The sequence below is a fragment of the Zeugodacus cucurbitae genome, chromosome 4 (genome assembly GCF_028554725.1).
Source record: "Zeugodacus cucurbitae isolate PBARC_wt_2022May chromosome 4, idZeuCucr1.2, whole genome shotgun sequence".
Taxonomy (NCBI): Eukaryota; Metazoa; Arthropoda; class Insecta; order Diptera; family Tephritidae; genus Zeugodacus; species Zeugodacus cucurbitae.
The window spans coordinates 58749945-58765932 of NC_071669.1; the positions used below are offsets into that span (position 1 = coordinate 58749945).

The window sequence follows — 15988 nt, forward strand, 5'->3', positions numbered from 1 at the left end:
TATTATTTCTTGCCATTCACTTTCAATTTCTATTTTAGTGAATACTTTCCTTGTGTGCGATGGCAAAATGCCCTTAAATTACGTTAGCGGATGTGTAGACCGAGTGATTCATTGTTTACTGGCAGCTGCCAACATGCGGTTCTTACGTCGTCTTAAGTAATGATATTAACCATAAATATTGAACACTCTGAGGTACTATGTAGTAATTTTTACAACGAGCTACTTTTTTTTGGAATATTATGGACTAATCAGAATTAAAAATAGAAAATTATGATATAAAGTTTTGAAAAGTTTTTTGGAATATAAATTATTACTATATATGGAATGGCCTTCAACTTCAAGTGTTTTCAAGATTTCGATTACATTTCATAACTCGAACTGCTCTAACTCGAAGTTCTCCATAATTCGAACTATTGAATTGGCAATAGAAGTCATAAAAATTACCTTCTGTAACTCGGAAGTCTCTCTAACTCGAAGTTTTTTTGTGGATTATGGTGATTCGAATTAGAGAAGTTTCATTGTATTTCGATTATAAGGTTATGCGAAGTACTAATGATCCAAATGTGAACCAACTTATTTCGAATTGAGTTATAGAGCAAAGTCTGGCTGTCTGGCATACAAAGTGCAAGGCAAGTTCTTGACATATCAAACCAAAGGCTAAGGGTATCCACTGTTTCAAGAATAAAAGTAATACAAAATCAAGGAGTAAAGTGAAGAACTCTACGTTGAATGAGTCGTACCAGTTGTTATCAACTTTCTTTTGGCTGCTTCGTTAAGAAGCCTTCACTATCCTTCCAAGCTTCTAATATATTTTTAAATATCGTTTAAATGATATGTGGTTCAGTATGAGATTTAGGTTAGATGTTCATATAAGCCAATGGATGTCTATCTACTTAATTTTAAAAGATATAGACAGCAATTAAATGAATAAGCTTGTCTCTTATAAAAGTAAGTAGTAGCAAAAGTAGTAGTCTCCTAAACAATGTATTTCTGTCGAATATATAAGGTTGTCAGTAATGTATGAGAACTATACTGAAAGCTATCAAAACAAATGTGTTTCAGAATGTCTTGAGAGAATTAGAACTTATATTTTTAAATTTTCGAAAAAAAAAATTAGTATTCAAGTTTATATATTTTCGAAAAATTAATTTGAGTCTCCCACCAACTGCGCACCACATTTCCAATAGACCCTTTTACAGCGCAAACCCAATCCGTGGCAATGACGTCGGACGCAATGAGTGCAATGAGCTTGCGCCATGCTGCTGGGTATAAAAGGCGAAATTTCACTAACAAAAATTTTATAAAAATAATTGCAGCTCAAGAACTAACAAGTATTTCAGTGCAAAATTTAATATAACAAATTACAAAAATATATTAAAAATGACGCTTGTGCCCACCACGTATGGCAGTTACGCGCGTGAACTCGAACGCCCACGTTACTACCCACCATACGATTTCAATCTCTACCCCTACCACTGGGACGACGCGCGTTTGTGGTGGCCCTCTACAGAGCGACTGCTGCGTCCACTGGACGACTTGGTTACGCGTCGCGTACGTAATCAGCTGATACAATCCTCATCGCTGGACTGGCGTTATCCCATGCGCTGGGAGAACTACTATGCGGGCGAGCGTGTGCATGTGGATGAGAAGGGCTTTCAAGTGGACATTGATGTGCGTCAATTCAAGCCGCACGAGATTGTGGTGAAGACCAATGATGACTATGTGATTGTGCAGGGAAATCATGAGAAGCGCAACGATGGCAATGGACTGGTCGAACGCCATTTTATACGCAAATATTTATTGCCACGCGGTTTCAATGCCAATGATGTGATATCGAATCTCTCCTCCGATGGTATTCTGAGCATCAAGGCGCCACCGCCGCCACCAACAAAATACTACACACCGAACGAACGCCTGGTGCGTGTGCATGAGACGGGTAAATTGGCATTGCCCTGGAAATGAGTGTGTTTTGCTTGAGTGACAACAAAAATTGAAAATATTAAGAAAATGGCATTGCATGCAAAAACCATTTAGTCACACACAGGTGAAATAGAAACAAGTGCAAAAATAGTTTTATTTGAATTGTAAACACATTCAAGTTGTTAATAAGTACAAAAGTGAAATAAATTAATCATCAACAAGAGTTATTTATAGATTCGTACCTATAAAAGTGTTGTTGTTTTTAAGTGCAAGTGAAATGCTCATAAATTTTGTCTCAGTACAAACCCAGTAGGAAAGTCTTCTCATACTGAACGGATGAACTTTCACTTTTCGATAGCTGATGAGCATGTTGATTTCAAAAATGCATTTAAATATATATTTAATGTCTTTCCTATGCATTTTTGTTTTTATAGATGTGGAAATTAGCATTTTTCGCAGAAAAGTGAAGTTTTTCCTATAAGGTTGCTGAAAGGTTGTTTACACTGTAAATATACATGTGTACTATTTACATAGAAGGAAATTTCAAAATCAAGGTCAAATTATATTTCGGTACATTTTGCTCAAATAGAAATATAAAGCATTTATTACGTAGAGCACTTTCGAAATTGCAAATTAAGCTTTAATGATGCATATTATTATGTACAAATGTATATTAATAAGTGTATAACCTTAAATACGCTCGTGTAGCTATTATACTATAAATGTCGCATATAATAAATTTAAGTTTAAGGTTTTGATATTTTGCAATATTATTATATGCATATATACATACATATGTACGTTGATCTGATGGTCAAATAGGAGAAGATTTAAATAAAACTAAGATGATCACACCTTGCAGCCGATTAGTCAAGTTTCTCAACCAATTCTGTGGGACGATATAATGGGGTACTCAAGAGTTCTACACACAAAAAAAAAAAAAAGAATTTATTAGGTGTGTTAAAAAAATAACGGGAATTTTCCAATTGTCATTTTTTTTTATTTTTTATTATGCCTATACTTACGGTTCAAGTTTATTAAAAGCTCACACTTCGTTGCTTCTTCGGCAATTTATGGAACAAAACAATACTGTAACGATGTCCCAGCCTCCATGTGACTTTTTCCTATTTCCAAAAATAAGCAGATAAAGAAGGCAGTCGTTTTACAAGCATACGAAATATCGCTGAAAGAGCCAGACGCTGTACCGACAATCGAGTTTGAGAAGTATTTCGACGATTGGCAGAAGTACATATTATCGATTGGGGACTATTTTAAAGATGACAACATTAATGTAATAAAATTAATAAATATTTGTGTTCAAAAATACAAAATTCCCGTTATTTTTTTAACACACATCGTATAAAGATTTTTTAGACTAAAAACGTTACTGCACTCAGAGAAACAAACACAAAAATTATACTTCCCTGTCTTAGAGTACTAACCTTAACCTCATTCCTGTCAAAATTTCATGACATTTCATCTAGTAGTTCTCTAGTTATTGGGTTCGTAGTAACGCTACCTTTGATTAGTGGCGCCGCCGGCCCATAAAATGCATCAAACCGTAATTTATTCGGGATGCAAATTTCGGTAGTAAATCTTAATAATTTCGACTCGTTGTTGGATCGTATATCTTTCCATGATAAAATGGCAAACAAAACTAAAGAGAAATATGACAAGAAAAAACGTATTAGCTTCGGTACAGCCGAAGTTACCCTTCACAGGTACATTTCTTTTAGACCCCTTTCACACAGGCAATTTTTGTCGCGGCAATTCTTATTTTTATAGGAGAGGGGGCGACGAGGAGAGGAGAATCGCGCCGAGTCTGCTGTGTTCAGGCAACACGCTTTGTGTTCTTATTCGTAACAGTTCGCTGCTACGTAACAGTGTTGCATTTGCACATATTTTAAAATTACTGTTTACAATATATTTGAAAATTTTAATTTAATCATTTAATTTTGTATGTAATTTGCAAATACATATAGAAATATGCATAATATAATTAAAATGTGCTAGAAAATTGAGAATAACGATAAAAATTAGTTAATGAAATATATATTTTTTGCTTGGAAACGATGCGTACAAGAAGTTGAGAAAATAATATGAAAGAGAATGACAGAAAAACACGAACAGAGTTGTCGAACAAGAATTGCTCGTGTGAACGCAAGGGGCTACAGCAAAAGAGAATCGCCCGAGAATTAGCAACAGAAGTTGCCTGTGTGAAAGTGGACTTAGTAACTATGTGTTTAAGCAAATCTAAAGACGTAAGAAAACGTAAGTAAAATAAGAAAACATTTTACTAATACTTTTTAGCCGGGTTGTTTGCTAGGAACATTAAGGTTAAGGTTATAGTTAACCGATCTGAACAATTTCTTCGGAGATTAAATTATATCTATGAACAATAACTCACACCAACTTTCGTGAAGATATGTAGTAAAATGCTGAAGTTTTCCATACAAGCCCTTGATTCCGATCGTTCAGTTTGTATGGCAGATATATGATATAGTGGTCCGATATCGGCAGTTCCGACAAATGAGCAGCTTCTTGAAGAGAAAATAACATCTGCAAAATTTCAAAACGATATCTTAAAAACTGAAGTACTAGTCGTATATATACAGACGGACAGACCCTGTCTGTTCAGGGTATAAAAAGAGCTGGAAAAAATATAGCGTCGTTTGCTGTCTCTATCGGTCTAGTTTTTTATAGTCCCTATTGAAAAACCTTTCACAATTTTTTATTTTTGCTTCCAAAAAGTTTGTTCCGAAGGATTGAAGAAAAATATTATTTTAGTAAAATTCAAATTCAATGCGGCCACTTTGTTTCGAAATAATAGTACTTCAAAAATTTCAACTTTTTATGAAATTAAACACAAGTACATACATATGTATATTATGCAGTCTTCTTTATTTTTAAATAACTAATAACAGTCTATACTACAACTTTTTCTCTATACAATCGTATTTCTTTCGAAGCATTTAAAACGAAAATTTGTGTTCACTTTTTGTCCTGCTTATCATCAGCACTCTTATCCTCCAATGGTGGATTCTCCTTCACATTCAAGTGAGCGGGACCGGTTTGTTGAATTGGAATTACACGTTCTGCGGTGTTATCCTCCAAACCAGGGGGTTTTGGAACATTAACCGTTAGTACACCATCCGAAGAAAGTGTTGAAATGGCTTGCTCGGCCTTAAATCCACGTGGTAAACTGAAACTGCGTACGAAATGTTTCGAAACAAAACCATGCTCATCTTCACGTCCTTCATATTTTCCCTCAACGACCACGTTGTTGTCCACCACTTTAACGGTTAATTCATTAGGTTTGAATTGCGCTACATCCAGTGATACTTGATAGCCTTCTTTGCCCAACTTGGGTTCAACCTGGTTCTGCAAGTCCTGTTGTAGACGACTCAAACGACTCCATGGTGACTGAGTAAATGGTGCGTTGAAGAAGTCATCGTAGAATGCAGAAAACGGTGAACGACGTGGGAAAGCCATACGCTGCATTTCCTCAGCCATACGCCATAATGTCGGAAGTGGACGCATTTTTACTAAAAATTTAGAATTTTCACTTCACTCGATTAAATACTACTGAAAAATGTATTGCTTATTTGTTCGAAATCACTTTTGACTTCAAATCTGATTTTTCAAATTTTTACTGGAGTTGCACCAAAGAGACGTTGGCTTTTATACTTTTCTAGCTGTGTGGCGCTGCTCTCTGTTTTTGTACATTTTGCTCGCGCTTGCTCACTAACACACGCTCTTTCCGATTCTCTCTTCGTCTTCATTCGTGTGTTTACTAGAATTTTTGTAAACAATAAAAATACACAAACAAATTGTCTGCGCAATGCGGCAGAAATTTCTCGAAAAGTGGAGAAGTGGTAGTAAAAGAATTGTTTTTATAGAGAGATTCAGAAGAGTAGATGACTTTTTGCGGTGTTAAGAGAGCATCAGCTGTGCGGAAGAGCAAGATGATTCTAGATTTGGGATTGTTGTGAAAATAGTGTTAAATTATTTATATTTTATTACACTACATATATACATATGTATAATGTAGAAAGCACATTTGTGATGAAATTTAATGCACACTTGTGATAATTACTTTAGCATACAGCATACATATACATATAAGAAGTGGGTTGTAAATATGTAGGTATGTTCAGACTATGAAATCACATTTAAATACATACATACGTATACATATGTATATGTTTTATTACATGTTTACCAGTGATTTTCTTATCTTACTTTATAAAAACAAAATAAATACATAAAAACATATTTTTTCCTCCAACTCGACTCAGAAGTTTATCAAAGTAATCCAACAGTGATTTTAACACCTGTACATATGTATGTACATAACATTATATCTGATAAAAAGTAATATGTATAATAAAGAATGATCTAGAATTATTTTCACTAACAATTTTTTAACTATAACAAATAAATTAGTATACATACATAGATTAATTTTAAGTTTTTTCCAACGTGATTCGGAAAATGCTTGATATTATAATATAAAAAATTATTTAAGGAAATAATTTGTTAATCTTAATTAGAATACATTTAATTTTTTTAATTACAAAATTCGAATTAATAATGTAAGCAGAAAACAGCTGACTAGTGACAGTTTAATAGATTCAACAAAAATCCTGGCGAAGGGAGAATGCTCTCTATACTCTCATTGGCACCAAAAATAATAGAAGACTTCTATCATTCTTGCATTGGCACCCTACTTTTTATAATAAACGGGATACATACTGGAAAAGTCTAGTAAATTCTGAGATAAACCTTTTGTTTACGATAAGTCATTTAATATAAGAATACACCTACATATGTACATATGTATGTATGTACAATCTTAGGGGTACAATAGAATTGATTTTTAAACGACACATCAATTAAAGAGCTTTATCTACGCTTCAATGAACAGGCTTTGAACATCAAATGAATGAAATTTACATCTGAATATGAACATTCCAAAATACATATGTATTAATTTGCTTTTGAGACAAATTTTAAACTTATTTTTGAAGATTTTTTTTATAATTTTTATAAACTGAGGTGACATTTTTATACTCTCGTTATATTATATATGTACATACATATGTACTATGTAAACCAAAGTGATCAGAGTGATGAGTAGATTTGAAATCCAGACGTCCTCCGTCTGTCCGTTCGTCTGTGCAAGCGATAACTTGAGATATCTTAATGAAACTTGGTACACATATTCCATGGCAATTGCAAGTGATGCTACACTTAGATTTTTTAAGGAAAATGGGCGTGGCGTCGCCCACTTATGATTCAGAAACTACTCCACCGATTTCAATGAAATTCGGTACATAATATTTTTTTTGATGACATGGACGGAGTATGGGCGAAATCGGTTAACAACCACGATTACTTCTCATGAAACTCAATTTTGACTTTCATCTGATTCCTTCACTTTATAGTACAGCGCACGCTCGAAAACATGAACGCTCTAAAACGTGAACACCCAAGAAACGTGAACACTCCTTTTTGTGCATTGACTATTGGAAAATCAAAACACTGCGTAATTCAGAGCTTCTCAAAATTTAAAAATCTATTTAGGGTAATTTTTCACAGAAAATATCGATAAATCTCTGTGTGTTCTGTTTGAATGTAATTCAGAGGAAATTATTTTCTTCTAATATTGTGCCTCTGTATCAAAAATGGTCGAAATCGGGTCATAACTTTCCTTATCTTCCAAATATCTAATTATAGGTTTTCCAAAAATACGATGGGCTTTATTCCGCATATATCGGTTAATATGTGAGATATCTTAGCAAAATTAAGTGAACGTATAGTCTTGGTCTCAGTCCCCATATACTATATATTCTTCCGTTATTCTATTGTATTTTATGCCGAATATGTGGGTAAAATTGTGTGTTAACGTAATAAAACTACAGTGGAACTTCTCTAACTCGAATCACCATAATCCACAAAAAACTTCGAGTTATAGAAATTTTCATTAAAACATACATTTTTCAAAAAGGTATAAAATATAGATTTACCCACAGTTTTAGTTATTTATAATACTTTGCAAAAAGTGTTATATAAATACATTAAAACATGTATTCGGTAATTTTGTTTATTGCACTTTGCGATTGTTTGACTCTTGACGTCTGTGTCTCCTGTCTTTGTTACACGATTTATGAAATCTTTAAGTGTAATGTCATATTTTTTGTTCGACTTCATACGAATATAGGGACTCCTTTAAATTTGTTCCTTGATAGTAAAATTTTAAATTTTGTATTATTCCCTGGTTGTTGTTATTGTTGTAGCGGCATAAAACATTCCCCAAATAATTTTGAGGAATGCTGCCGATTTGACTGTCCTTGGCCGGATAAAAATCCGGGTCCGTTCCGGTTACGTAGAACCGACTGTCGTGGGAACGGATTATCCCCTGGTCGAAAAGTTCGATTTATGGAAGGAAATTTCTATGAAATTTTACTTATATTGTCCATTCAAATGTTGGAGTTATGAAGAACTCGAGTTATAGAAGTTTGAGTTAAGGAAGCAAAATGGTATGAAATTTGATTTCTAAATGCTATTGCCAATTCAAAAGTTCGAGTTATAGAGATCCTCGACTTATAGAAGTTCGAGTTGTGGAAGTTCCACTGTATATCAATAAATTACGGCAGTATAAAATGTTCGGTTGCACTCGAACTTAGTCTTTCCTTACTTGTTTTAACATTACATACTCAAAGTGCTTAATAAATTTTGCATTTGCTGAAATGGAGAGCAGAAGAAATCAGAAATTTTACTCTCAATAACTGAACAAAGAGATTTGTAGTCAATTTCCGTTGTCTCAGCTCTACCCAACTCTCATCTCGAGTTTTCTTTCACCTTTGCATACATATAACACAACTTTCCCAATGTGAAGAAAACTTGACAGAATGTTCTAATGATTCATTAAAAAATATTTCAATAAATTATTAAATTAATTAGCAAAAACAAGCAAAATTATTAATATTTCATTCAGCCATATAAACATACAAGCATTTGTATGTACTTATTCAAGCAGCTTTAAAAAATATGTGAGCAAACATACATTAAGCTGTTACAAGAGAGAAATTCTCCAACTTATTTGTTGAAATTTCCAACACAATATGCATTTATCTCTCCCTCTCTAGTGAACGTTCTCTTTATTTAGACGCAAGCAGTCACAGAAAATTCACTCTTACTTTTCTAGAACTTATCTATGTGAGGAGAATTTACCGGAACTTTCTACACTGCTTTCACGGTCAATGGCCCCTCTATATGAGATGGCATGTATACGCTACTTTTCGACCATGACCACAGACAACATAGCTGAATTTTCGCTGGCATCTCAAATAGTATAAATACCGGCGAATTGCGAGTGTGCGAACAACAGTTGTATACAAATATTCAACAGAAGCGTAACAAACAGTATTTGCTACAAATAAAACTTGCCTGTTTCGGTGAAAAGATATTGAAACAAATTGATTTTTGGAAAATAATCAAAAACTAGGGAAAAGAAAATGGCTACAATTCCAGCAATCTTGGGTTTGATCAACGACATGGACCGTCTCACCACGGCCATTTCACCATACTACCACCAACCCTATCACTGGCCCATGAACCGGCAGTTGGCTTTGGGGAAACCAGAGAGGACCGTTTCACCGCTAGTGGGTAAAGATGGTTTCCAAGTATCGATGGATGTCGCCCATTTCAAACCTAGCGAATTGAATGTACGAGTTGTAGACAATAGCATCGTTGTGGAGGGTAAACACGAAGAACGTGAAGATGATCATGGCTACATATCACGTCATTTTCTTCGTCGCTACACATTGCCCAAGGGATATGATCCAAACCATGTGATGTCATCGCTTTCATCCGATGGTGTACTAACGGTTATGGCACCAAAGCCACAATTGGAGGACAAGTCTAATGAACGTCATGTGCAAATCCAGCACACTGGTCCTGCACACTTGAACGTTAAGGAGAATCCCAATGAGGAGAAGAAGAATTGAACAATTGCAATCGCATTATTTACATCATCTATTGCACATTCCTAAAAACATGCACGCATATACCATAACCTCGAGCGGGTCTGGAGTTTAGTTCGTTCAATCGGAGTAGTATTAATATGTTTGAAGTAGCTTTTTCTATTCTTAATATAGTTTGTAGTTTGTACTGAAGAAAATAAATACCTTTTTTGTTACAAAAAAAAAAAAAAAACATTTGGAGTAAATTTTTATGTGAATATGTATTTATAGGATCTTGAAGAGCGTAAGTATTTATGTACATATGCAGATATTCTCATTCAGGAAATATGTGCTTCAACGCGGCATCATAATTCCACGATAAATTTTCGAATTTTCAGCCTTGGCTAATGATAGCAGGGCATGTTGAAGGAGGAGTTTTTAAAACGACTAATTGAGTTTGATAATGAAGGATAGTTTCCGCAAGCAAATTTTCTAAAAAAAAATGTTAACCTAGTTTGTTTACATACATAGATACTTTAAGATGTGGGATAGTTTTAAAACATATGTCAAGTACTGGAAGGGAACTAATTTGAAACATATATACCTTTTGTTAATTTTTTTCAATAGCATATGTGACATATCCAGAAACTGATATTCGAACTAATAGTACATAAAGATTGATTTCCGTTCCCACGATAGTTGAATCTACCTGATTGGGATGGACCTGGATTTTGGAAGGGAATATTTCTGTCACATGTAAAGGGTTTTTCAAAAGGGACGCTACAAAAGTAGTCTTTTGACTTCAGTAAAGATGGCCGTTTCATCATGGAAAGATAAACGATCCAAAAACGAGTCGAAATTATTAAAATTTACTTCTGAAGTTCAGAGTCAGTGGTCTCAACTTTAAGAGCGCTACGTCCTACGTAGCGATGATGATCATTTCTGGCTGAATGGCTTCGTCAATAAGCAAAATGTGCATTATTGGTCAGGCAACTATTCACAGGTACTCCATGAGTCACCATCGCATCCCGAAAAAGTTACTTTTTGGTGCGGTTTACATGCCGGTGACGTCATTGAGCCGTAATTCTTCTGTGATGATCAAGACCGGCACGTTACTGTGAATGGGAATCGCTACCGCTTAATGTTAACCGAATATTTTTGGCCTGAATGGTAAGCCACACAGCGAATGTCATAATCGAGTTATTGAAAACCAAGTTTGAAGTACATATGTACGTGCTATCTCACGAAATGGCCTTATCAATTGACCGCCTCGGTCGTCCCTGAGGGGCTTCGTCAAGTCTATAGTCTATACCAACAAGCGGCCGATTTTTGCTTGAAAACCGTCGAAAATTTCTTTCAATTTTCATGGACCTACTTCAAGATTCAACAACAGACATACTTTAGGAGTGGGTGTAATGTCCGAAGTACGGCTAATAAACTATAGTGAGGAGATTCTCTTTGGAAAACTACATATGACCTACATATGTATGTACATATGTATATACAGATATGTATATACGAAAATGTACAATGGACAAATATTATAAATACATTCGTTCCCTAGACTGTCGGGTCTACGAAACCGGGACTGACCCAGATTATTTTTCGGCCAAGGACTGTCAACTCCGCTGTATTCCGCCCATTTATTTCGGGAATATTTTCTGCCGCTAAAACGGCAACAAAAACATTATGAACACAATTTACGTGTATAAAATGTTCAAAAATTATTATTTAATATTAATTAATTAAATACACCGCTTCAGCATAAAATAAATTCTTTATTTATTACATCCAATTAGATTATAGGTGAATAATACCAAATATTCCAATTGGATGCAAAAATAAAACCTCTAGCTCACACATACACATTCTTGCTCTCTTAAAATTTACTGAGCTCTTAATCAGTAGAACACCCTCTTATTGTCAAAGAGAAACACAAATTTCAATACTCTCACTATTTTCTCAATTACTTATTGGATTTTGATTTTTCGAGAATTTACGAGTATTTTCAAGCATACACACATCTCAAGCGTATAAAAGGCAAACAAGCGTTGATTCTTCAATAGTTTCTCGCAAGCGAATTGAGAAAGTGGTTCTAACTGCGAATTCAAATTTGCGCAAATTCAGCAAATATCCTACAAATAAAATAAAAAAAACTAATACTAAGTTATTTTGACTGAAAACTAAACAAAAATGTCAAGTTTGCCAATTCTATTGAATTTAATTGACGAATTGGACCGTGATCCTCTCTACTACGGCAATGATTTCGGCTTGGGTTTGCATCCACACCACATTCATCGCCATCACCATCATCGTCACGAGCCAGCTGCTTCCAATGCTATTGGCTATACGCTGCCATTGAGTTTGGTAAATCGTTTGGGCGAACGAGCGCTGAGTCGACCGCGGCAGCAGGGCGAAAGCCGTCTGTCTCCAGTGGGCAAAGATGGCTTACAGGTGTGCATGGATGTGGCACAGTTCAAGCCCAGTGAGCTGACTGTAAAAGTAGTTGATAATAGCATTATTATCGAGGGCAAACATGAGGAACGTGAGGATGAACACGGTTACATTGCACGACACTTTGTACGTCGCTATGCGCTACCGAAGGGATATGACGCTGATAGGGTAATTTCAACGCTATCATCAGACGGTGTCCTCACAGTTAGCGCTCCAAAGCCACAGGAGGAAAAATCCAACGAACGTGTTGTACAAATTCAACAAACCGGTCCGGCACATTTGAATGTCAAACACAATACGGAGGAAAAGATTGGTGATGCCAACGGCGAGGCCGAACAGAAGTAAATGGCAGAGAGAAGACTATTAATGCATACATTTAATTCATTCCAGATGTGCGAAACGCGTAGTGATTAGTAATACCAATGTATTTTCGATAAATACTACTAGTTTTAGCATTAGTTACTGCATATATGCGGTGCACTCATTTATCTGTACATTCAATTTCGATGTAATATTTTAAGTTTTTGATTCTTAATACTTTTGTTTAAATTAATATGACAGAGATCATTCATTCATTAAAAATAAATACATTTAGAATAGAAATGGAATTTAATTTGTGCTTTCTGTGATTGGAAAAATGGCAAGCTTTGGCTAGGACTTCTCTGCACTTGCATACAGTAAACACAAATGGCTTTATGGATTGCACAAGTAATTCAAAAACAGTAAATTGTTATAGAGTACCTATTGGCCAGTTGGTTTGGATCATTAGAGTCATAGATTTTTATTCTGTATAACATCATTGTTTGGATACTCTTGAAATTGTTTATATTTATTTATTGAATCTCGACTGGCTGTTCGAGCCAAGTATCAACAATAGCAAAGTACATTGAGTTACAGTATTTCAAAAGGAAAACTACGAACTTGATTGTCTAAAAAATGGTGTAAAATTAGAGCTTTATAACATCTTTATCATTCAATTTTTTATAATGGCTTTGTTGAGAACCTTATTTCGCACTTAAAGGAAGGTCCTTTTTAAAATAATAGGAAATACAAAACTGTTGTGTTGTTGTTGAAAAATCCTTTACATGTAAGTATGTAAATATTTATGAAGGATTATTACGTCTTTATAAACGTATGTGCATATATTTACATATATTATATGTAAACACTTTTGTATTTGGAAATGTTTTTGTTTTCACATAGAAACTTCATAAAAACGAAATTTTAGGCGAAGTCATAACTAATTTATGCGAGTAAAAACATAAATAAAGGTAGTATGCACGCAAACTAAAAGGAAACATTCTTAATTAAATTGTTTTCATAATTTAGGTATGTACATATTTGACAAAAATTAACTGTAAACATATAAACATGCGTAGAAGGAGTGAGGATGTAGAAAGTGAATACAGAAATGCGAACTAGCTTGCATGAAAGAGATTCAAAGGAGCAGTTTTTCAAAATAAAGTCCTCCAACCACTGCGGACATACACTCCTTGCCCCCCTTTACTCTGCAAAATCACTTTCTATACGCTGAATTACTCAGTAATTCCGCCAATACCAAGTTAATAGAAACAACGTAGTTGCGAGAATTCTGACGAAAACTGGAGCATTATACACTCATTTGCTTATTTAACCACAAACGCTCTTGCCTATCACCTGAGTGTTCGCTCACAAAGAATTTTTGCGCAAGTATAAAAGCCCTTGCTGTATGCATATACCAAGTAATCGTGTGAAAATTTAAAGTGTGTCGGGTGTATTACTGTTGCGCTTAATTTTACTTACAAGTAGTAACAAGAATTCATTTACATATAGTTAAAAACTTAGAGGAAAATGCCAATTCGGAATATACCACCATTTGTGTTGAGTTTGGACTCAGCGCCATATTATAATCACGATTTGTATCCAAATCATATTTATCGCCGTTTGCATGAACGCCAACATCATCCATTGGATTTCGGTACATTGGGATTAATTGCACGGTTGGGCGCTCATGCTCATCACCTAGCGGCTGCCAAGCACAGCCCTGAAGGTAATGTAGTTAATCGTTATGGAAAAAATGGTTTCGAAGTGCACCTGGATGTTGGTCTATTCAAACCGGAGGATCTCACTGTGAAAATAGTTGATGATTCACTGGTGATTGAGGGCAAACATGAGGAACGTGAAGATGAACATGGTCATATTTCGCGTCACTTTGCACGTCGCTATGTGCTACCCAAGGGCTATGATGAGGAGAGTATTGTATCGACACTATCATCGGACGGTGCGTTGACCGTACGTGTGCCATCGCCACAACCACCACCAGAGGTGGAGAAAAAGGAGCGTATAATAGCTATACAGCAGGTTGGACCTTCGGAAATTTTTCTAAAGAGCAAAAGTCAGGAGGAAGCCGAAGCAGCAGCAACCAAATAAGCAAAGCAGCAACAAAATATGCTAAACAGCAACAAAAAAGTGTAAAATGCCATAAATGTTCAATTGCATGCATACTCTTTTCGATAACGTGAAGCAAAAACAAATTGGGAATTCGCCAATAATGAAATGAAACGCGTAAAGTAGTAACTTCGCATTTACATATTGATACTTTTAAAATAAATGTACTCAACTTTTTTTAAATAATCCGCCATAATATTATTATAATATACGTAAGCACTTAGTATTTTGAAATGACTGGTAAATTTAAATGCTAAGTCTGGTTTATTAATGAATTATGTAAAAATATATTGCGTATATATCTAATATGGAGCTTTATATATGATATATTGCGCAGTGTGTTTATATTATAATATATGTAGTTAAATATGTACTATTTAAGTGAATCCTTATCCTTTTGGAGAATCTCATCTTATCATATTGTATTACAATTGAATAAGCTTTTCTACTTTTTATCGTCAACTTTTTAAACAATTAATGCAAAATATTTACATACATATGAATAAATTAACACAAAATTGAGCGGAAGTTCATTATAATAAGTAAATATATGAAAATCGAATTACTGAAGCATCCACAATAAAGAGTTCTGTGTACGTAACTGATTATGGCTATAATTATTGCAATATAACGTTAAGGTTGTTTACATTGTTTTATATTTAAGATTTTACAGAATCTGGAGCGGAATCAAAAACTGTTTCCGGTGCACTTTAAAAGGATAAAATCTGAATTAGCTGTGAGGTTCCAGATGATATTGCCTGGCACTACAATAATCGTTTACATTTTAACTGCGGTATGGTTAAATATTCATTTGCCTAGAATCGTAGCTAATATACTACTATCAAAGAAATTGTATAACGGTGAAACACCATGGCACCACACTCATCGTAAGGAAGCTATTTACGCTATATATCTGAGACGATGTTTTATAATATAATGCGGTTTGATACCTTTTAGTTTTTTCATTACTAAAAATCGTTGCAACAAAACGACTATTTTGTGTTTTAAGAACTTCCGGCTAACGTTGTCTCAATATAATATCACTGACCTTGAAACTGGTGCTCCATTTTATTTTTCGCTTATTAGTAGAAGCCACCGCTAACTTGTTACTGAAATTTTATATGTTGCTGCTGCATTTAACACTTTATATTAAGCACATGTTTGAATAGAACCGTATAAATGAATTCCACTTAACTTTTAAACGAAATTATTTAAACAGC

At 34.6% G+C, this 15988-nt stretch overlaps 5 protein-coding genes across 5 annotated transcripts; 4 read left to right on the forward strand and 1 right to left on the reverse strand.

The window, feature by feature from the left end:
* Positions 1 to 1285: 1285 nt before the first annotated feature.
* LOC105220845 (heat shock protein 27) lies at positions 1286 to 1997 on the forward strand. Its single transcript, XM_011197374.3, has one exon. It carries the CDS (start codon positions 1381 to 1383, stop codon positions 1960 to 1962), a length of 582 nt encoding a protein of 193 aa, XP_011195676.2. The 5' UTR covers positions 1286 to 1380; the 3' UTR covers positions 1963 to 1997.
* Positions 1998 to 4794: 2797 nt separating this feature from the next.
* Positions 4795 to 5602, reverse strand: LOC105220844 (heat shock protein 23). Its single transcript, XM_011197373.3, has one exon. The coding sequence runs from the start codon at positions 5458 to 5460 to the stop codon at positions 4912 to 4914; it is 549 nt and encodes a 182-aa protein (XP_011195675.2). The 5' UTR covers positions 5461 to 5602; the 3' UTR covers positions 4795 to 4911.
* A 3684-nt stretch (positions 5603 to 9286) lies between these two features.
* Positions 9287 to 10142, forward strand: LOC105220840 (heat shock protein 23). The gene has a single exon (XM_011197369.3). The coding sequence runs from the start codon at positions 9441 to 9443 to the stop codon at positions 9930 to 9932; it is 492 nt and encodes a 163-aa protein (XP_011195671.1). The 5' UTR covers positions 9287 to 9440; the 3' UTR covers positions 9933 to 10142.
* Positions 10143 to 11936: 1794 nt separating this feature from the next.
* Positions 11937 to 12949, forward strand: Hsp26 (heat shock protein 23). The gene has a single exon (XM_011197370.3). The coding sequence runs from the start codon at positions 12081 to 12083 to the stop codon at positions 12684 to 12686; it is 606 nt and encodes a 201-aa protein (XP_011195672.1). The 5' UTR covers positions 11937 to 12080; the 3' UTR covers positions 12687 to 12949.
* Positions 12950 to 14001: 1052 nt separating this feature from the next.
* Positions 14002 to 14946, forward strand: LOC105220842 (heat shock protein 67B3). The gene has a single exon (XM_011197371.3). The coding sequence runs from the start codon at positions 14172 to 14174 to the stop codon at positions 14748 to 14750; it is 579 nt and encodes a 192-aa protein (XP_011195673.2). The 5' UTR covers positions 14002 to 14171; the 3' UTR covers positions 14751 to 14946.
* The last annotated feature ends 1042 nt before the right edge of the window (positions 14947 to 15988 follow it).

Excerpts from the sequence above, each read along its gene's own strand:
- LOC105220845 (XM_011197374.3), top strand. The coding sequence starts at position 1,381 with ATGACGCTTGTGCCCACCACGTATGGCAGTTACGCGCGTGAACTCGAA.
- LOC105220844 (XM_011197373.3), bottom strand. The coding sequence starts at position 5,460 with ATGCGTCCACTTCCGACATTATGGCGTATGGCTGAGGAAATGCAGCGT.
- LOC105220840 (XM_011197369.3), top strand. The coding sequence starts at position 9,441 with ATGGCTACAATTCCAGCAATCTTGGGTTTGATCAACGACATGGACCGT.
- Hsp26 (XM_011197370.3), top strand. The coding sequence starts at position 12,081 with ATGTCAAGTTTGCCAATTCTATTGAATTTAATTGACGAATTGGACCGT.
- LOC105220842 (XM_011197371.3), top strand. The coding sequence starts at position 14,172 with ATGCCAATTCGGAATATACCACCATTTGTGTTGAGTTTGGACTCAGCG.